The 22,022-nt window shown below is 35.7% G+C and overlaps 1 protein-coding gene across 4 annotated transcripts in view; it reads left to right on the plus strand.

Annotated features, from left to right (window-relative positions):
• Positions 1–22,022, plus strand: part of PLS1 (plastin 1) — a 36,306-nt gene that overhangs the window by 12,724 nt on the left and 1,560 nt on the right. For all 4 annotated transcript variants that reach the window (XM_072344567.1, XM_072344565.1, XM_072344568.1 and 1 more), the window contains exons 3-16: positions 4,265–4,373; positions 6,174–6,337; positions 7,114–7,243; positions 7,707–7,839; positions 8,707–8,788; positions 9,483–9,648; positions 9,751–9,893; positions 11,326–11,421; positions 12,848–13,043; positions 17,758–17,836; positions 18,981–19,095; positions 19,770–19,903; positions 20,782–20,905; positions 21,792–21,916. In XM_072344567.1, the coding sequence (XP_072200668.1) occupies positions 4,304–4,373; positions 6,174–6,337; positions 7,114–7,243; positions 7,707–7,839; positions 8,707–8,788; positions 9,483–9,648; positions 9,751–9,893; positions 11,326–11,421; positions 12,848–13,043; positions 17,758–17,836; positions 18,981–19,095; positions 19,770–19,903; positions 20,782–20,905; positions 21,792–21,916 (1,757 nt within the window). In that variant the 5' untranslated portion in view covers positions 4,265–4,303. The remainder of the gene's footprint in view (positions 1–4,264; positions 4,374–6,173; positions 6,338–7,113; positions 7,244–7,706; positions 7,840–8,706; positions 8,789–9,482; positions 9,649–9,750; positions 9,894–11,325; positions 11,422–12,847; positions 13,044–17,757; positions 17,837–18,980; positions 19,096–19,769; positions 19,904–20,781; positions 20,906–21,791; positions 21,917–22,022) is intronic.

The raw sequence follows: 22,022 nt of genomic DNA on the forward strand, positions 1-22,022 counted from the left end.
ACCCTAAGAGAACAATTAAGTCATCTTTCACTTTTGATAGCACTGTGCATAATTCACATCTCACTCCTGCAACTCTTTCCTCTGATACAAGACAAATTACCTTTCTGTCTCCTACACAAATTTTTACCTCTAACAATATAAAAATGATGAAATCACTGAATACTACCGAGTGAGTGTTCATTTTCTCATCAAGATTAAAAGACCACATTAAAAAGCTTTATGGGCTTGTACTGGAATACCTAAAATAAATTACACACTGTTAAATGATTTACTTGGCTAATCAGCTTTATGTTTGAAAGTCAAGAATAAATTTGGTGTAAGTAAAAAGATCTTTCAGTGTAAGATGTGAAGAAAGATTGGATGGGGGTTTTATGATGAAAAGACAATAGATATGTTTGCACATGTATTTATATGTTCATATAAAGCTGAAATTCTGTCTATCAATGGCAGTTAATTCGAATGCTTGATATTTACGCAAGTCTTTTCCTTGGTTCCAATATATTTGCTATTCTTTTCCTCTCTGATTATTTACTCTCCATACTTAATAAGGAAAATACCTGATGCATGTCCTCATTATAAAGTTCCTTTTTGTTGTCTTGTACCTTTGTTTCTCACTAAAGCAGAACAAAACTTCTAATTTAATCTGACAGGAGCTTAAAAGTTGGCTTTAGGAATCCTAGATAAACTAAACTGTGCATTAAACTGTATACGATCAGTCAAAGCCTGATGAGAAAAGAAGAATTTGAGTACTTTGTAATTGAGATAATAACTGGTTATTGGCATCTGCAGTAATTTGTCTGCACAGTCTGTATTTGGTAACTGCAGTAGCTTGGCTGCTATTAGAAACTACAGACTTAAAGATGATGCAGGATGTAGTATTTGCACCAGGGGTAGGGAAGTGTGTTGTTTGTTTTTTTTTAATACCAGATGAAAAGAACATTAACAAAAGAAAATAAGCTCTTGAGTCAGCTTTTGTAATGTCTGTTGTGGTTGTGGAAGCAGCTGCAGCATGAGGACAGGGCAAATAGAATCTGAAATGAAGAGGTGAAAAAGAAATTGCCAATTGCCTGCAGGGATGAAGGAAACCATTGGGCTTGATTTCATATCTGTTGGTCTTTTTTTTTTTTTTTTTTTTATTATTTTTTTTCTGACAGCTTTGGTAATAGGTAAGAAAGAGAAGGGAATTGCAGTTTGGGCTGCTCACTTTATCCCTGGCTTTTGCACAGCTGCAAATGCACTTCCGTGCACAAAGGAGTACTGTGATACCAAGCAGTAATTTCTATTAGTTTTGGATGTGGAATGTTTCCAAACTCCGTTGTATTGTCTTCAGAAAGCCTTCCAAGAGGAGCAGAATGTAGGCTAGGGACAGAGGGATATTGGCTGTTCATGCTAAGCATGTTGGCTAAGGCTTGTAAGAGCATAAAGGATCCTTTCCCCCAAGAAAACAGGGTAGGTACAAGCCTCGTCCTTGGCAGAAAGAGTTGGCTTGATGTAAGCAAAGGCTACAGAGTGTGTTAATCTCATTTGAACTCTACCAGGGTATAGATAAATGTTATCTGTAAATGGATATATATTATTAGCAGGTGGCCATAGTTCCAGTAGATGTGTACTTTTGTGGACTTGTTGTCTTGTCAGAACTGTCCTGGGTGGTGACGCATGTGAAAGGAATTTGTTTGCTTGGGTTTTGTAGCTTCTTGATTTGATATTGAAATCATCTGGTATGTCTAAAAATTCTGAGTGCTGGCTTTGCTTGCTCAAACTTGGTCTCTTCTGAATGCCAGAACAGTAATTGCAGCACTTCTGCCATTTAATTGACCAGCTAATTTACACAGTAATTATGTAATAGGGTATTTAAGACTGTCTCTTTAAAGCTGAGGTATTAGCTTTATTTATCTGCTCCCTTATAGCACTGATGTTGCTACACTGTTACTGAAACAATCAGTGTCTTTGGACATCCAAGAGTGCTGTTCTCTGTAAGAGTGTGATGGGGAAATCTAAGTAATCATAATAGGCGAAGAGAGGCATAAACTGAGTCACAACTTTTGAAAAACTGCTTGAATAAATTTTACTTGCAGTAAAAACATGCAATTTAAAATGTGACCAGAATGACAGAAATGTTGTCTTTTGCATCACAGTGGCTAAATATTTCACTTGGGCTTTGACATCTTGTTTTTGTATCTTGAAGTGCTGTCTTCTGTGTCCCTGCAGCTTCAGCCCTTTACATTTCCCTAGTAATATAGAATTCAATGTTTGCATTTTTTTCAGTTCGTTCTTTGCTTCTTCATTCTTAACTGCCTTATCAGATTTCTGTTCAAGGTATTTGCACTTCCAGAAACAGGCATACAACGTTTTCATTTGTTTGTTGCTTTATTGTGAAGACTGGTGTGTGCTGCCACTGAGCTGAGCAAAATGGATGAGTGGGATTTTAAATGATGTACTTAAGTAAGATGGAGTGACATGAAGGAAAAAGACTTAGCTCACCACCCACACTCAAGGCCATATCCTGTGTGACTCACAAGAGCGGACTCTGCAATGATAGAAAATATTAACATAGGCGAAGCAGGCAGGATTTAGTTAAAACAGCACATGTTTAAGAACTCTTTAGCATCATAGAAGAAAACTAAATAAGTGTGGATTTGCTTGGGGAAAAAGGAAAGGGGGGGGGGAAGCAGAAACTTTACCTGCAGTGAAATCAGTTGTGTGGTTCTTGACTTTCTTGTTCTCTTGTACAGCAGTGCAAGTGGAGATAAAGAAATGCCTATGCTGCAGGTAGAGCCCAAATGAATATTTCACTTTTGTACTTTGAGACCATCACTCACTGTTGTGACTAATGTTTTCTTAAGTTATTTGCTTGAGTGGTCTGGCAGTGCATCTGCTATATTAAAAGCTTTCTTCAGCCTCTTGATACTTGTTTTCCTTAACGTCCAGGGCTTCAGTTGAAGTGTTGAGATTCTCGTACAACTTCCAAGCCATTTTCTTTTTGAAGAAATGAGCATGAACTTTAAAACATGAACTCCTAAGATCATAATTTGGCAAACAGGACAGTTCAGTGGCTGTTGAAGTGAAACAATACGATGCTTATTTGTCAGACCACAGAAATTTATTTTGTATTGAAATTGATTTCCCACTAGAGTAGGTGTAATGCACATCAGCAGCATGGTAAGCATTTGTCCACAGTGTTCAGCAGAATCCAGGCCCGCTAGTGCCACTCAGCTGCATATGCCCCACCGCCGCCTCTCCTGTATGCTACTGCTCTGTGATGGCTGCAGAGGCGTTGTTTCTTGCTGTCAGATGGTGAAGGATTGAAACAGAACTGACACAGCTTGAATGGAAAAGGAATTATTTTCAAACATAAATTCAGACTGATGATAAGCAGTCTCCTTTACTCTGAACAAATTCCAATTCAACTGTTCTGGTCTTGCACACCAGAGGGGAGGAACTGGGCAACTTTGACCAGGACGTTAATGTTGTTGTCACCGTTTGCTTAGAAAATGAAAGCAAAGACAAAGCTCCTGTGAAGTCAGAGATTCAGCACCATCTGTAGCATGCTGTGCACCAGCCTGGTGCCGTGCACTGCTCTGCCATGCTGAGATGAGTGACACAGTAGGCTTAATTGTATGCACACATAGCACGCGCATAGTGGAAAAAGACTAATGCAGTTATAACCTTGCACATTAAGATAATTGAGTACAACTTCTGTTCAGACTTGTACTGGCTAACCGAAGTCTGAATCACTCTGGTGTAGAGAGTACAGATAAAAGGAAAGAAGTATTTGTCATAGGGCATTATTGTCAGCCCTTGGGCATGTGTTTTCAGTTTGGATTTGCATTTTTTATGGAGTTGGGTGGAGGGAGTGGCTTTGTATAGAGAGTGCTGTCAGTGAGCTAAGTTAAGGTGCTTTATTCCCTTCTTTGAGGGTGTTGCAAGGTCATGGGCTTGTCGGGAGATGGTAACTTCTGTGGCAGCTACGGAAGGATGCACCAGTGTTCACAACATGGTTTTCATGTTGGAAGAATACTTAAATATTGGGAATCGATTGTTGTTTAATACTTACTCTAGATGATTTCATTCAAATAGAATATGGAAGCTGGTGTTGCTACTGTAAACCCTCAGTTCCTATTAGAGAGAATTACTGTGTGTTTCATATGTGTCAGGCCTGGAGTTGCCATTCATGTCTTGTGGCTCATACTGAAAACTTGAGTCTCTTTTGTTTGTATGTATTTGGAACCGATATAATGTAGTATTTTCTATCCATTATTGTTAGGTATAAGCAACTGTGGACAACACTTCTTGCTGTTAGAAGATGGAGAACAATGTAACTACTATCTCTCGTGAAGAGCTTGAGGAACTAAGAGAAGCATTTGACAAGATAGGTATGTTTTGACTAAGAAAATTGTGAGGTTGCCAATAACACTGCAGAGCCATGTATGCTTTTGGAGAAGAAATCTTCGTGGAAGTTTATTTTGATAGCACTGTTTGCTTTTTTTTTTTTTTTTTTTTTTTTCCTGTTGCCAATAATGGCTAAGAAAATAGAAATGCTTACTTTAAAACTTCTTCTTTTCACTGAAATTGTGTGTTCACATCTTTGAATTTCAGCAATTAAATCACATGAATTAATTTAACTTTTCATGCTGAACAGTTGTAATGTTTATGTTATTGCATTTGCAGCATTTTTTATAAGTCTCAAAATTCAATTATTGGAACTCGTTAAATCTGAAGAAAATTTTGCTTTGATTAGAACTGTTAAATATTCTTATCTTTATTGATGTGGATAACTGACTGTTTCTGCTTGGCTTGCATTCTTTCAAATAGTAATTTCTCTTCTTGTTTGGATGTGATTTTGTGTTTTAAGTTAGCTAAAATAAATAAAAGAATAGCTGTCTTAGCAGCAGCTGAAGTTGGTGTCAGTACCTCCAAAATAATGTACTTGAAGAGAAAATAATCCTACTTCGAACAAGTGAAAAGTTTCTTGTAGGCTTAAGGCATGGGAATCGCTTGATTTAAAAACTGTGAAACAGCTTAAGCTGCAAAGTCTTTAGTATTAGATCTCTTCAGCTCAGTAAAGAGACTAATGGAAAGCTGTGTTAGAAATGCATAGCTTTGTGAGTAGTATGGAAAGGATAAAATGGGTATTACTCTGTTTCTGCAAATGCAAGTGTCAGGTGGGATCCAGTAAAGCCAAATAAAAATAAAAAATGCGGTTATTATTACCTTTTTTTAACCTCTTGTTAGCACTCAAATGTGACTTCCTTATGAAGCAGTGCCGAAGCTATTTAATAACAGTTAGCTATGGTCAGAGATCTTATTGTGTTAAGAATTTAACAGCTTTCTGTACTCAGATTGGCCTGATCAGATTTCTTAATTCTTCTGCCCTTTGGTTGTGTTGTCCATTGGGAGTCAAACAAATTATACTGAATCTGTGTTTTATAAGATGAGGCCATTCCCTTTTTTATACAATAGTGGAGCTGTATCACGTCTTGTTGAAAAAAGCATTCTGATCCTGTCTGTATGTGGACATTGTTGCTGTGGTTTTGGGGGCCCAGTGTAAATGAAGGAAGCAGCACAGATTGCTACCAACTGAGCTGGTCAGTAGATTAAGCAAGGTCACCTTTAAATCCAGGATGATCTGTATTTATTTATTGTTCTTCACAATTAAGACTTATCACATCAAAAGTTTTCAAGACAGAAAATCTCTATCAGGTAATAGGATAACAAAGTATAGAGTCATGTAGAGTTTTTGTGAGTATATTTTAACAGACATTTGCATCAGATTTGAATTTGCTAATTGCAGGCAGAATAACACTAGCAGTAAGAATATAATAATTGATCTTTCTTTCACTTAAAGGTTTTCTTGAGAACTTTGTTAGTCTTCAAAAAAACCAAAACAAACAAAAAAGCTTGAATGTTGCTATTTACAAATTTGTTACTTTGTCATAGCTGTGATTTGGGATTTTGATATAGTTACTGAGAAAAGACAGAGCATTTCACGTCACATTTCCTATCTGGTTGTGTATAATCCACAAGTATTCCTTCATGCTTATGTGTCTGTGTGATAGTCACAGGAAGAAATATTCTTTTCCTATGGCTGTATTTCTTGCACTTTAGTAAAATAACTGTTGAAAATAAATAGATCTTTTACATAAGTATAAAGCCAACTTGTTTTCACTTTGCAGATATTGACAACAGTGGGTATGTCAGTGACTATGAGCTTCAGGACCTGTTTAAAGAAGCAAGCCTACCCTTGCCTGGTTACAAAGTCCGGGAGATCATAGAAAAGATTTTTGCAGTAACAGATAGCAACAAGGATGGGAAAATAAACTTTGAAGAATTTGTCTCTGTAAGGTGTTTCTTTTGGACTTTCTTTAGTTCAGTTGTTTGGTTTTAATAACCTGTTATTAGAAAATTAATATGAACTAATTATTAATCTATTTGCTATAGAATAAAATGTGATGTTCTTTAATATGTATGGAGTGCTTTTGTGGTTTTGTGATCAAAATTACAGTGACCGAATTTGTTGGCTTAGATCTTTTTTTTCTAGTGTAGGTTATAGTCTGTGTTCTTTAAGAGAACAAAAAACTTTTGAAGCTGTTGGTTTGTGTGCATTTGGTGATGGCTAGTTTTTGTTTTGTATTTATAGTACGGCTGCTAATCATAGCAGGTCGCTTATTTAACTAGTTATTTTTGTTTCTTTACGGGATTCTAATTTGCACTGGTTCATAGGCAAGATACAATTATTTGCATCCAAATTTTGAACTATATCTGTAATGTAGTGAGCTGTATCTGTTACCTAAACATCGTTGTCAGTTCTGTACAGTGTTAAGACAAACTCAGGATGAATTGGTATATCTAATGTAGGCCCTTGAAAAAAATCAGTCCACTTGCTTAAGGGCATGTGTACTTGCACATGATGTAGTAACTTTATAGTAAAAAAGTTTATAATGAAGTAAACAGAAGAAATACGCTCTAGTTAAAAATGTGTTTTCAGGAGTTACTGTAAATAACAAAGGTAGGAAGGTTCTTTACTGACTCTTGAGAACTTAATTTCAAACAGTTAATTAAATATTAAATCATGAATTATCATTCACAAAATGATCTCTATCTTTCTTATTGCAGTTAATTCAAGAATTGAAAAGTAAAGATGTTAGCAAATCTTACCGAAAATCGATAAACAAAAAGCTGGGTATTACAGCACTTGGAGGAACATCAGCAATATCTACTGAGGGGACACAGCATTCTTATTCAGGTAACAAATTTAGACACCTTTTCAGTTTTAGTGGAGAGAAACTGACTCATCTAGAATGCAGTTCATCTGACCTGGCTCATGAGCTGTATAGTTTATGATAAGATGAACTGTGCACTAGAATTTCAGATTTGAGGAATGGGATGAGGTTCAACAAGAGCAAGTGTAGGGTGTTGCACCTGGGGTGGAGTAACTGTTTTCATCAGTACAGGTTAGTGGCTGACCTGCTGGAGAGGAGCTCTGCAGAAAAGGACCTGCTAAATTTTCATTCTTTCCTTCAGAAAATCACCAGTTGTTCAGAGGGTGCTATAAGGCAAAGATAAGTGTGTTATGGCCATTTTCCCTTCCATGACTGGCTCCTATGGAGCTAAGGAGCAGATGAACCTCTTTAATCTAAATCTGGTGATCAGTGGTACTTGTTCATGGAAATGAAAATAACTTGTTTCAATGATATTTTTCTTTTCAGAGGAAGAAAAAGTTGCTTTTGTTAATTGGATAAATAAAGCTTTACAAGATGACCCAGACTGTAAGCACATTCTCCCCATGAACCCATCAGATGGTAGTCTTTTCAAATCCCTTGCAGATGGCATTCTTCTTTGGTGAGTGTGGGGCTGCGTGGAAGAGAAGAAACTCTTCTCAGAGGTTAAGTGCAGGTCACAGTGATGTGAACTGTAAAGCTTCTGACAGGCTTCAACATCAGGACTTAGCTAATAAATATTTTAACCAGCGTGTAGGATGGGGAAAAATCTATATCCCTGTAGAAATTTTGTTTTCTACTTTTTTATGTGACTCAGTGCATATATTAAAGAAGTTTTTTCCTCTTCAGATCAATAATCATAAATCCCAGATATGTTCAGTCTGTTTATAATGGAAATAATTACATAGTTCACTTATTCATTAGCTGATATAATTAGAAGTCCTTGCAACTTGAAATATTGTTAAGTTACTAGATGTAATAAATTGTAGGATGGGAGGAACAGAAACCCAAGTTAAGTCTGTTGCAAAGAGTGCATAGCATATCTTTTTAGCTCTACTCTGCTGTAATTTTGTGTTCAGTGAGTAATAATTCTTAGCACGATGGTAACAAGGCATCCATAGATACAAAATACTGTAGGAATGCAGTCCTGAAGAATTACTTAGTACAAATATTTTCTCTGGAGATCGTTTAACTCTGAGTAGTTTACAGTTACGATCTCTCACTATCTTTATTTGGCAATATGGACATGCTTTGTTACTCAGGTCTAAAACCTAATTGCTCAAATTGCTTTAAGTAGGTATTGTGTGGGAGTTTTCTGTGTGAAGTAACAGTTATTTTTAGGGAGAAAAGATGTGGAGGTTGAGGCTGTCTTTTTATTTTTAATCTTGCCAGACATTAACATTTGAAACTAACTATAAATATTTTATAAGCAATAATTAAATATTTCCTGTGAAGTGAAAAAATGAATAAACTGACTTTTCTTTCTTAGCAAAATGATTAACTTTTCACAACCAGATACAATTGATGAAAGGGCTATTAATAAGAAGAAACTCACTCCTTTCACTATTTCTGTAAGTAAATCTTCCACTTGAGTCTTGTAATATCTACTTAATTGAGGAAGATGTGTCAGCAAAGGTGGTCTAGAGACTGAATAAGCACATGTAGTGTATCCAGTATGGTACTGGGAAGGAAAAAAGTAATATGACAGCTGTCTTTTTTTTTCTCCTTGGAATTTTTCATGTCTCAATCACTGACTTTACTTTTAGTATCAACTTATTGAATTGCTGTGATTTTTTTTTTTTTTTAAATACTGTTTGTTCAATTACAGCTTGAGTTGCTTGAATAAATGTCAGTCTGTGTAAGAGCAAAAAGATGACTATGACAACAATCCCCTTCATTGGACAAAATTCCACATTAACACATTTTTCCACAGTATGAAGTCCCTGGTGTTTTGGACAATATTTTCTAATCTGTACGTGTGAATGTTGTGCAGTATAAATAAGGCTTTGATTAATGATTGAAGCAGTGGAAGATGATCCACAATTTTTTAGTGGGTACATGTTAATCAGTGTGGATAATGTTTTCAATTATCTTCTGATGAGACGTATCAGTCCATGTAAAGTCTTTTGCTGTATAATGGTCACCATTAAACTAATCATTACTATTTATAGCTTCAGAAACTTTTAGAAAATCTTGTTTCAATATGGACTAATCTACTAAGATTCACATCCTCATGAATGTATAAAATGTTACTATTCCAAATAGGAAAACTTAAACTTGGCCCTGAACTCAGCATCTGCAATTGGCTGCACAGTGGTCAATATTGGCTCACAAGATTTGCAAGATGGAAAACCACACTTGGTATTAGGTCTCCTGTGGCAGATAATTAAAGTTGGTCTTTTTGCTGATATTGAGATCTCTAGAAATGAAGGTAAGAGTAATGCCAGCTCTGGCAGTATGTGGAGTTACAATATTAAGTGCTCTGAAACCAAGATGTCAATGATCTCAGTTTTCTTTCAAATTTTTTTTTAAGCTCTCATCGCTTTGTTAAATGAAGGGGAAGAACTAGATCAGTTAATGAAGCTTTCCCCAGAAGAGCTCTTGTTACGATGGGTGAACTACCATCTGGCCAATGCAGGGTGGCAGAAAATCAATAACTTCAGTCAAGACATTAGGGTATGTTGTTATCACTGGTAATTGAGTATAGTGGTATTGGAGCATACTATGCATAGAAAACAGATGAGCCAGATCCAGGAATGTTTGGAATATTAGTCCTCTGCTTTTTTTAATATGTATGTTAATCCTACATTTTTCAACAATGAAAGAACGTTTTGCTTTCATATATTCTGTTCAGTTGCTCGTACTGCATATTTTCGCACCACAATGCTAAGTGTATATTTCAAAAAAAAAGCCATATTCAGAACAGTTCCAGTGTTTTTTATTAGAGCTACTTAAGACAATTTGCACTATTCAGTTAGTTGCCTTTTTACTTGGCCATCTTTCTCTGCTCCTGGATTTGCAAAAACCATAATTCCTTTCTTTTGTTGTTTCAAGGAAGAAGAGTATTACTTAAAAAGCTTCTCTTGGTGTATATGTGCTAATGTTTACTGCATTTTGTACCTTGCATTTTACAGAAGAGTACAGAGGAAACAATTTATGGAAAGAGCAATTATTCAGAGAGGTTTTTGAAGTAGCTTCTGTTTCTTGATCCAAGGATTGAGTAGCTCCTCTTAATCACTATTTAGATGATGTTCCAATTTAATGACACAAGGGTACTGAAAGACATGCTGGTTCCTTGTGCTCATTTTCAGTCATTTTGCAGAGTACTTTAGTAAGTCTGGCTCAAGAAACAGAAGAAAACTATTTTAAAACTAAAAGTAAAGGAGCCGTATTCCCTGTGGTGGTAAGACACCTTTTCTACTCACAGAAGCATTTAAAAAAATAAAAGGTTAATTGCTAGTTAGTAGCTTTTTGAATGTCACTAAGAAGGTTAATATTAAAGCAAACTAGGCTTTTGTGTGAAAACTGCTAGTAGATTAGAGATGATATATATTACGTAAGAGAAGTATTGAATACTTTCAAAACTAGTAGGTTATTGGTTTTTCTAGTTTCTTAGCTGGAGGGGGGAGAAAGAGAAGCAAACTAAAAACTGCATTTGTCACTAGATTCATCTTTAAGGAGACACTGCATTTATTTTTTTTTACTTAGTCTATTTAGAAATAAACAGCTAAGAAACTGTTGCTTTAAACAGAAGTGTGAATGAATAAAATGACACTCAGGAAAAAAATCCAGACTTTTTTTTGTTTCTTATTTTTGTGGATAACCTATATATGTTTCCCTTAATTGCAGATCCCTAGTTCACAACCAGTGGAATTAATGTAACTAGCACTGTCCAGAACAATTAGCTGTCATTACTGTTTTTTAGCTGGTTTAACAGGCTCTATGTGAATATGATAATAAAATGGCTCAAAGACATTATCTGTATTCACTGTAATTAGAATGGCATATTTCTGACTTATGTGGCTTTTGAATGAGGCTAAAATAGCAGTAAGTAGTGATGAAAAGCTATGTATTTGATCAATTTCTTAATATTATTCTTCTGTTGTAGGATTCCAGAGCATACTACCATCTGTTAAATCAGATTGCACCCAAAGGAGGTGAATTTGATGAAATGCATGTTGAAATTGACTTTTCAGGGTTTAATGTAAGTATCCTGAAATCTAAAAGATAACTCTAATGCTAATTCAACATCCTGGTGTCAAGGCTGTCTCAGAATCCCATTTGGCTTTTGTAAAGCATATACAACCTCAGCAAGATTTCTCAGTGCTATGGAAGATGAAAGGGAAAAGCCCCGGAGCACTGCTGGAACAGGATTGTGCATCCTCCAATTTAAATTTTTGAGCTGTTTTACTTACGTTAGTGTACAGCTATATTGTGGGGTTGGGTCCTCTGATATTAGTATTACAATATCCTACATCATTTCTGTTGGAGTTAAAGCAAGGCAAAAAGAGTTGGCTTCTCATACTTTAATCTCAGACTAACTAGCTTCAGAGAGGCCATGCTAGCCTTTCAAATAAACAGTTGGAAAGTGTAGCAAAGTGTTTCCTTGCAAGCCATTAAGGGATAGAACTGCTGAAAAGCCTGTCTAGATGTTGAAAAACCTTTTGATGCTGGTTGGAAAGTTTACTTGGAGAATGTGTTGGATACAAAATTGAACCGTCTGCCTATGATATATGTAGAAATCTTAAATGAAATCTCATTGTTTGTTGTAAAAATGAAAGCTCAACTGAAAATCATGCATAATTTTATAACTGAATTTTAGTCCTCTCAATTTCCTTCAAGAGGAGTGATCTGTTACATTTGTTGCTTTAGTTCATTTTTCATGGGGAGTGAGAAAGAATAGTGTTTTTTTGTTACTATTTTCCCCAGTGAATTCCTATAGTTTGCAGCTCATTACAGAAAAATGATTATATAAACCAGTATCAGTAACATGCATGCATCTTTGTTCTACAGTAAGGTTCTGGTGCCAATGTTGAGTCACTGACTTTATTGCAGCAGTATATCAATTATTAATTTCCCTCTATTAACTTCTAGCCCTGTGAAGATAAGAGGTGAAAAGTATATGCTATGTTGTTTTGAAGTCTTTGTTGTTCTAGCCAGATTAGTATTGAAGATAAAACAATTATGAACAAATTATCTTTTCATACACCTTACACCTTATACCAACTGAAAAGATTTGGAGGGAAAATATTTGATGGAAAACAAGGTGATGTTCTGACGAGTTCTCCACTCATCTTAAAGTGGATTTTGGAGATAATCTGTAATTACTGTATTTGAGAATGTCACTCTAAAGCAGAGATGATGAACCTATGGCCTGTGTTTCAGAATGCATTATGAGGGAATCAACAGCCTGAAAACAGAAATATAATCTCTGGCTACTGTGATTCATGAGGCATGCTGAGCAGACAGCCACAGAAGTGAAGGATAGAATGAAAGTGAAAGGAAAAGGGGAACTGTTATGGGTTGGAAGAGCTAGCTCAGATTTTAGAGGAACAGGTCATGATTGGCTAGACTGCACATTCAGAACATGTTAGTATTTGTTACAAGTTAATTTTTTTCTTTTCTTTTAGGATAAAAATGACTTGAGGAGGGCTGAATACATGCTCCAGCAGGCAGACAAATTGGGCTGCAGACAGTTTGTAACTCCAGCTGATGTGGTTGCAGGCAACCCTAAACTCAATTTGGCTTTCGTTGCAAATCTCTTTAACACATATCCAGCCCTACATAAGCCTGACAATTCATCTTATGATCTCACTTTATTAGAAGGTACTCAACTTACTAAGAATATAGGAAATAAGAATGTTAGTGATTTCTGCTTAAGTATTCCTCCTAGGCTGTGATGTAGGATCCCTGTGTGATGGTGCCTGTGTTAACACCAGCATATAGAGCTTTTTCATTAGCTTTCAGTATAAGCCTATAGTAGAAAAGACCCCATAATCGCAAATATTGGAATGTGGGATTTTGATTTGCTTATATTAGCCTGACCAAAGGATAATCCTGAATAATTTTCTGTCATTCATTTGCAGGAGCAAAACCTGTCCACTTATTCCCTTTCTGGGTTCTTCTTGCCATAATGTTTATATTTTAGCTGATGAACAAATTCTAGCTTTTCCTAATTGGGAAAGCTATTACTATGCTATAGTCTTTCAAAGTGCCTTCACAGGTTTTGTTGTTACATACACATACATGCATATGTGTATGGTTGATTTCCTTTTAAAAGAGGGAACTAAAAAAAAAAGAAAAGTTTTTGTATCAGATACCTAAATTGGTTCTCATGTATCACTAAGCTTGTACTTTAATTGTACTGTTCAGAGCCCTCTTGCTAGAGATAAAGGAGAAATTGTTAGCTGTCTTTGGCTGTTACCCTTTTTGTGGACCAGCTAATCTAGGATAATGAAACAGTATTTCACAGTTGTTCACTGATCTCAAAGGAAAGGTGAGGGTTGACGCACTTGGGAGAATCATCAACAATGTTAACACATTCCTCTGCACTGCCTACTCCTGCCTTCCTCATACTGTTCCTATCAGGTTTCCTTTCCATCTAGGTGAGTCCATCTTCCTTTGCTTCTCACTTTTTCGTAAGTTGCCTGCTCTGCTGCATCCCTGTTTCACAAACCTTGTGTCCCTCAGACCACTCCTGTTGTAGGCTTCCTGCTTTTCTTGTTTCACGGGTGCCAGCTGTGGTAGAAGTATCAAAGCACAGGAAGTAGTCTTCCAGCCATAGTAACCCTAGTGTCTGCAGTGCCCGCTGTCTGGGACAAATCACTGAAGGAAAGCCCTGCTCTTCCTCTGCTGCAGTTTTCTTGGAAATATATGCTTTTGAAATTGTGTATGGGAGCTGTGTGAAGGTAGAAAATAGTCGATTCAGCTCCTCTCTTCTGTATATTGCAGCTGAGACCGATGGGTCAAATTGGTAAGAGTTATCATTAGCATCACAAAAGAAACAGATGAACTACTTTCTGAACTCTGATAAAATACTTAGATGAGATCCAAGTTTCTGCCAAAATCATTAGGAAAAGTCTTGATCACTTGCATGCTGGATTACCATTCTTTAACGGCCAGATTTAAGGTTAATATTTTCAGGATGGATGATAACCATGCCATTGTTATATGCTTAAAAGCAAGTATAAGACTTTTCTTTGCCCCTAAATAATAATTCCTGTGTTGTCAAATAGGTCTCAACCATCAAAAGACAATGTTGTTCCTGTGTTTTTCTGCTTGTTTTTCATAAAGTCCTGTGTTTTGACTTATGTTTTCTTAATGTAGTTTTAGACAAAATGTCAAACAATCATTTCTTTATAGCTTCATCATAGTTGGTCTGTTGTAATCTGACTCATGATTTATAATGCTTTCCTGTTTTGCTTCATGAAATGCAGATTTGACCCCTCCTAATGTAGGTACTGTATTTAGTACTTTTCTGTACTCTGTGAAAGTATTTATTCTGCAGTTCTTTCAGTGTTTTTATTTCTAGTATTTTAATCATTTCTGTCCTTTTATGTTGGTTTATTTTTATTTTATTCTTTCTATTGCTTTAATATGCCACTGTAGGTAGAAGGAAAAAACATAGGTTTAATACGATGCAGCTAAAATGGGGACAAGGCTTGAACAATTTGAATGCCATGTAGTTCTTTCTGGGGAATTAACCTGTAGGGGCTTTCCTTAAACCAACACTTAAAGCTGTAGTCTTGTATGTGAGTGAGTAGAGGAAGTCCTTAGTCAAATCCCATCTTTTCTATGATGGTTCCACCTAAAAAGTATTGCATGGCTGTTCAGGGTGATGAATGCTAGGCGTAATCTGTAGTCTAGGCTGAAAATGCTTAAAAAGTCTGGTGACATGCATTTGTACATAAAGAAAATATCCCACAGATGAACTTTGGGGGGGGGGGGGGGGGGGGGGAGGGGGTGGAGAACATCTGATACTATGTGGGATGGAAGGAGAAGGGAAGTCCTTGCAAAAATGTGTGACTTTAGGGTGTTGTTGCTCTGAGGAAGTTCTCACTTGTAGGAAAGGTAGCAGAGTTTGGGCTCCAAATTGCAGAAAACTTTCCCATTTTATGGGGAAAATAGGACATGGCTGTATGTCCTCTCATGTTTTATCCAGTGTGCCTGTACTCTGAGGTTGTTGCTTACTCCACTAGCAGCCTTCAAGGCCTGCTCAGGCCAGCTGAATTGAGGGATCAAGTTGCATTGCTCTGTTACCTTTCAGAGAGAATCTCTGGTATTTGGAACCCTTTGGATCTTGACCATCCTCATGACTGCTTCTCTGCTTCTCACTCAGTTCCATAGTACAGTGATCTGAGAGAAGAAAGAGATGGCTATAAATATAAAGGATACTACCAAATTTGCTCCTCTCTCTTTTATGTAGCTCTGTCCCCTTTCTGCAGTTTTCCTATGATTTTGGCTATCTGCTGCACCACTCAGCAGAAGATGTGCTCCTGGTAGGATCACAAGGTATATTTTGAATAAAAGAATGGAAAGAAAAACTTGGTCAGTTCTCAGCCATCTGGAAAACTTAAAAACATTTGTGTTGCATGATGAAGACATTTGTTTAAAGTTGGCATATTAAATGTTTTACACTGAGTTGCTGATAGACAAATGGTGCTCTGCCTCCTGCTTGCCTACTTTAGATTCTTTTGTCAGCATGCGTTGTAAAATTGTCTGAGTGCAGTTGCCAAGTATGTCTTTGTAGCTACACTTTTAGTAAGAGTTCATTAAGTAATCTGCTTGAATTATGTCATCTTCTTTGGTTTTCTTTTCTGTAGAAAAATTCTGATGTTTTTAATGCTTTTTAAGAAAATATAATCCTTCATTGGATTTCAAGTTTTGTGGGATGCAAAGCTGACTGCCCAAAGACCTCACAGAATAGTATTTTTCTTTCAACATGTTCATCAGTAAATTTTTGTTAATTTTTACTAGTGAATCTCTGAAACAAAATCTTAGGTCGAGCTCCATATGTATGATCTCATAACTTAGGAAGAAAATACGTTATATTCACTCTTGTTAATTGGAAAGTAACTAGTAATCTGGCTCACAGTTTTTTGTTTGTTTGTTTTTTATGAGCATTGTTGCAACATATCAATTACTACTGAAATTTCTCACAGAAATATCAGAATTCGAACTATGTTTTTGTTATATACACATATGTGTGTGTATATATGTAGCAGTCCAGGACTTTTTTCTATAAAGCAGAATATTTGGGTGAAAATTGTAACCTCCATTTGAAAATAGAGCTCTGCCGTGACATCAGTTTTGTAGAAAATAACAATAAGAAGGCTTTCTTTTTAATCTAATAATACATGTTTGCTTTGCTTTTCTATAGTCAGCATGAATTGCAGAACAAAATGAAACTGTTTTCATAACACATAGACCTCATTCTACAAACTCAGTACCATTATACCTTAAGGAACGAGCAAAGCAAAGTGTTCTTTAGATTTGCACGTGTTTCAGTTTGGTGAAATCTGTTCTATCGTTCTTTGCAGAGAATTGAAATGAAATGTTCTTTGATGTAGGAGGAAATGGCTTTTGCAGCATTGATTCACAAACAATTGGTCACAGGTCCTTTGTTAGGTAATGCTGAACATAGGAAATTTATGTATTAATGTAACCTTAACACAGAGCACTAATTAAGGGGCTCATAATTGTAATATGCAAGAACAATCTAAGTCAAGAAAGAAGGGTTTTTGTGCTGGATTTTTTGCATTTCTCAGAAGTTGTAAAGTAGCTGGTAGGAGATGACTGGAATACATTTATAGAATCTATTCTGTTGGAAAATATCAATCACAGCTGAAATTTCCAGCTGCTCTGGCATTGCCAGTTAATACTGCAAGAACAATTAGCCCCTTTGGCAGTATAAACAGCATCACAAATGTTCCCAATAAAATATTGCCCTGCTGAGCCTCAGTGTTTAAAAACTGAAAAGGTGAGGTCTTTCGCTTTGGAGGATGTTCACAAATTAATACAGAAAACTTAATGTAGAGAGAGTACAGCTGTGGGGTTACTGGAGGTTAATGCAATTGCAGAGTGTTAGTATTAACCTTTAATGAAAAAGGCATTTCGAACTTGTGGTAATACTGCTGAATACACTTCATGCTGATTATTTTGGTTTTAGGAATTGTTAGCTTAGTTAATTGTCACCATCTGCTCTGGAATATATTCATTATCTAAAAAGAATCCCAGCAACAATCTATTTCTTTATTTTATGAAGCTACACTTTTATTTACACTTATTTAAAAAATCTGAGAGCACTCTCTGTACTTATTGCCCAGAATTGAGGGACCCTGAACTTGATAAGACTCTGAATTTGATAATCCTCTGCTCTATTGGTCAGTAGAGATTGTTACTATGAAAAGGATGAATTCATTTTTGAGGGAAAAAAAATGTTGTACAGGAGCTGGAACTTGTATGTAGCTGAGTCATTTAGATGTTGTTTACTGAAATGTTTTCTCCAAGTAATTTATACAGATTATATCTGTCACTGTAGGAGAAAGTAATGAAGAAAGGACATTCAGAAACTGGATGAATTCACTGGGTGTAAGCCCATACGTTAATCACTTGTACAGGTAAGGCGTCTTAAGTAATGTTTTCTTCTCACTGTGATGTAGTAATGTGTTGGTATTTGTAAGAATACAGTAACAAGGAAGATATATTTCTACTGAAGGTGAGTTCCAAGTTTCTCTATGGGATGCTTAGTCTGCAGAGCCGCACTTAGTAGTACCTGATTCAGTTATTATACTCATGATCAAGAAATAGATGAGTGCTGTTAGCATTTGTTGTTTCTGATTTACAACTGCTGTGCAGCAATACTCTTTTGTAGATAGTTTACAACAAAAAAGGTCAGTTAATAAGTAGATGAAAAGGTTTATCAGGAATGCAATTTAAGTTGGGAATACTTTTGCTAGTTATCTTTCACAAGAGATGTATAATGGTTTGGAATAGCCTTCAGAAAAACATATCTGTCTGTGCAGATTAAGCAGGAGTATTTAACATTTTGAAAAGCTATGTTAAAATGAAAACTGCATGAATAAATGAAGACTGTTTACATAAGTGTTGTATCTCTGTACCTTATAAAAGCAACTGCAGCTGGTAAAACTAACTTGTTATTCTGCTTGCTTTGCTAAGATTTATGGGAATAACGACATTGAATGTACAATTTAACTGAAATAGTGGCAGAGATCAAGAAGTATGATGTAGACCAGTTTCTCCACAGGCTGACAAAATGTTGGTTTTGGTGTCTGGAATTTTTCAGCAACATAATATATACTTTCATCTTATTAAAAATGTTAAGATTTTCATTTTGAGTATGAAAGTCTGGAGAAGAGGAGGCTCAGGGGAGACCTTATTTCTCTCTATAACTGCTTGAGGGGACATAGTGAGCTGGGGGTTGGCCTCTTCTCCTGTGTAACTGGTGATAGGACTAGAGGGAATGGCCTCAAGCTGTACCAGGGAGATTTAGGCTGGATGTTAGGAAATAGTACTTATCTGAAAGAGTGGTCAGGTAATGGAATGGGCTGCCCAGGGAGGTGGTGGGAGTCACCAACTCTGGAGGTGTTCAAGGAAAATTTGGATGTTGTGTTGAGTGACATGGTTTAGTGAGAACTATTGCTGATGGGTGGATGGTTGGACTGGATGATCTTGTAGGTCTTTTCCAACTTTGGAGATTCTGTGAAATTTTGTACTTAAAAATATTGTTTTACTCTCATTTAGTGACCTTTCTGATGCTTTAATAATCTTCCAACTGTATGAAATGACTCGTGTGCCAGTTGACTGGACTCATGTCAACAAACGTCCTTACCCTCTACTTGGTGGTAATATGAAAAAGGTAGGTGTGCACTACAAATACAGTTTGCTTTCACAGGCTCTAACTGTCCTGCTTATAGTAAGCTGGGTTGTGTAGATCTGCTGAGCTGATCCTGGCCAAAAAAAAAAAAAAAAAAAGGAAAAAAATCTTACAGGCATTATCTCAAGAAATAAAAGGCTGTATAGCTCTTCACTTGGGGGCATCATTAAGCAATATTATCTTTATATATATAATTAATTAAATATTAAAAACCAATCCTGGCACGTCTTTTGTTGTCTGATGCTCTTGTGTCATGAGGCATTACTTTGCCAGGAGAATTTGTGCAAGCCCAGAGCTTTCATTTTGAGATCATTTTTTAGTTAGAAATATAGTTGACAAAAATAGTGTTGGTTTTAAAAGAATCAATTTCTAGTATTTTTCCAAGTTGTGTTTTGATGTATTTATTATTTTGTTGAAAACAAAGAAATTGTTTTTCTCCAGTGTGAAATAAGGTTCTCATTTGAATTTTCTTGCAAATTTAAATACAATTACATAATGGTAGAAACTGCGCAGTATAAAAAGGCTGGAAATACTTATCTCCAGAATGTAACAGAAAACCAAACTGATTCAAACTATGCATAATTTTATGTCTGTATTATAGAAATATTGAGGTTTTTTTTCTTTTTTCATTATTTGTATACCTATGTATTTTTTAGATTGAGAATTGCAATTATGCAGTAGAACTTGGGAAGACCAAAGCTAAATTCTCCCTGGTTGGTATTGCTGGACATGATCTAAATGAGGGCAATCCAACTTTGACTTTGGCTTTGATATGGCAGCTGATGAGAAGGTAAGCTAGACATAATACGTGATGTATACGTGTGTGTTTATTTGCCACCGTTCCTACATCAAAGGAAATGAAGGTAAATCTTCAGTTTGTCTAACAGGAGCACTGATGCATATTATATATATATATATATATATATGCATTATATGCATATTATATGTACATATTATGTATATATTTATATTTTTATGTAATGTGTAATGATTGAAACAACAGCAATGTGTGTTTGTGTACACATCCATTTATACATTGACAATTAAAAACTTGCATACCAAAAATTGTTATTGAAATTCCATATTCTTCAGTAAATATAGAATATGTAAATTCTTTCATGTTAATTTCATGTATTTTCTGGAAGCAGGGAGTAATTTAAATATTTGGAAAATCAAAAAAGAGATGATGTAGGTAATAGACATTAAAATTGGAAGAATTTGTTTAAGCCATTGCAGCTTTAGTAAGTAATTTGTAGAATTAAAATCTTGTTTGTGCACTGAGTGCAAATAATATAAACTAATTTCAATAAAAGATGCTTTTGGCATGTATTTTCCACAAGTTTTTCTTACATCTACTCTGAAACAGTCAAAGCTTTTTCTTTCATGGGCCATTGCAATTCAGTTGTCAAAGTGGCCGAATGCAAGGGAGCCATTTCAGCTTGTAAAATAAGATTATCTCTAATGTGCTCAATAAGAAACATAGAATGAAACAACATTCCAGAGTTAATAATGTAATAGCTATTTCATTCTTATAGCAACTGAGAAAGATTTTTCCTGAGCAAAATAACTTGTAAGGGTATCTTAGGAAGACAAGTACTCATTGCTGTGCTCAAGTAATATTTTACATTTGCTTGTAGCTTTAATTCAGACTTATTTTCTTCATTCAAGGTATACTTTGAATGTGTTATCAGACCTTGGAGAGGGTGAAAAAGTTAATGATGAAATTATTATTAAGTGGGTGAATCAGACACTTGCAAATGCAAATAAGAAAACTTCAATTACCAGTTTCAAGGTAATCAAATATATTTGTCTTTCTTCTTTCCACCTATGATCATATTTGGGATTTTTAACCTAACAATCTGGGAGGGAAAGTGTTTTGTTTTTCCTTTATTAACAGCCATTCAAAAGTGAGTGTGTAACAGAACCACCAGAGGGAGCTCAACTTAACCAGCAACCTGCTGTGTCTTGAATGGCACTGCTGATATGCCACAGGCCTAGTATTGTCACTATTGGTCATTGCCCAGAAATAACTCAAAATGCTAATAGGAGATTTTGTCCTTTCGGCAAATATCAGCTTGTTCATAAATGCAGCTTTCCTTTCACGTACTTAAAATGTTAAGAAGTGTTTAAAATGAACAAAGTATGTCAGGTGCATCATGCTGCATGGATCTCATGCATTAGAAATGGTAGTTAAGTGATTGCACTTGCACACAAATGTAGCATTCGTGTACGGGTTTATTGTATGTACTGAAACAGTTGTGTCAGTGTGGTTTGCAATGGAAACATAACCTAGCAAGTTAAATATTTAAGAGCTTCCCAGAATATCATCTGAGATGCAGAATGAGTGGATCATATGCTACAGCAGAAAATGATTGTATTATGAGAAAAGAGGAAAGTGAGACAAGTCAGGGAATGCAAAAAGCTATTTGTTGACTTGAATACCTGCTCCGTGGGCTTCTTTTGAAGTTCCCTTTTGTCCTTAGGGAGGGGGAAAGCTCCTTTTTAGTCAATTTACACCATTTATATATGTGTAATAATATTGATTATGAACATTGTAATTTTGATGTCCTAAAAACCTTTAAATGTTGTGAAAAGGCAGGATTTCTTTCATTGTGCAAGCAAAATAATGAAAGGTAATATATTCTTTATAGTAACCTTGTAAGTGTCTTTTCTTTTAGGACAAATCAATTAGCACTAGTTTACCTGTCCTAGATCTAATAGATGCAATTGCACCGAAAGCAGTTCGCCAAGAAATGGTCAAGAGAGAAGATCTTTCTTATCAAGACAAGTTGAATAATGCCAAGTAAGTTTTAAATGGAAACTTAATATTTTCATAAAGTGCAGAAATTTGTGAATTATGCCTTATTTAATATGATTTATCAATTTCAGAGAGGATTTAAACTAATGTA

The sequence above is a fragment of the Excalfactoria chinensis genome, chromosome 9 (genome assembly GCF_039878825.1).
Source record: "Excalfactoria chinensis isolate bCotChi1 chromosome 9, bCotChi1.hap2, whole genome shotgun sequence".
In the NCBI taxonomy this organism is placed as follows: domain Eukaryota; kingdom Metazoa; phylum Chordata; class Aves; order Galliformes; family Phasianidae; genus Excalfactoria; species Excalfactoria chinensis.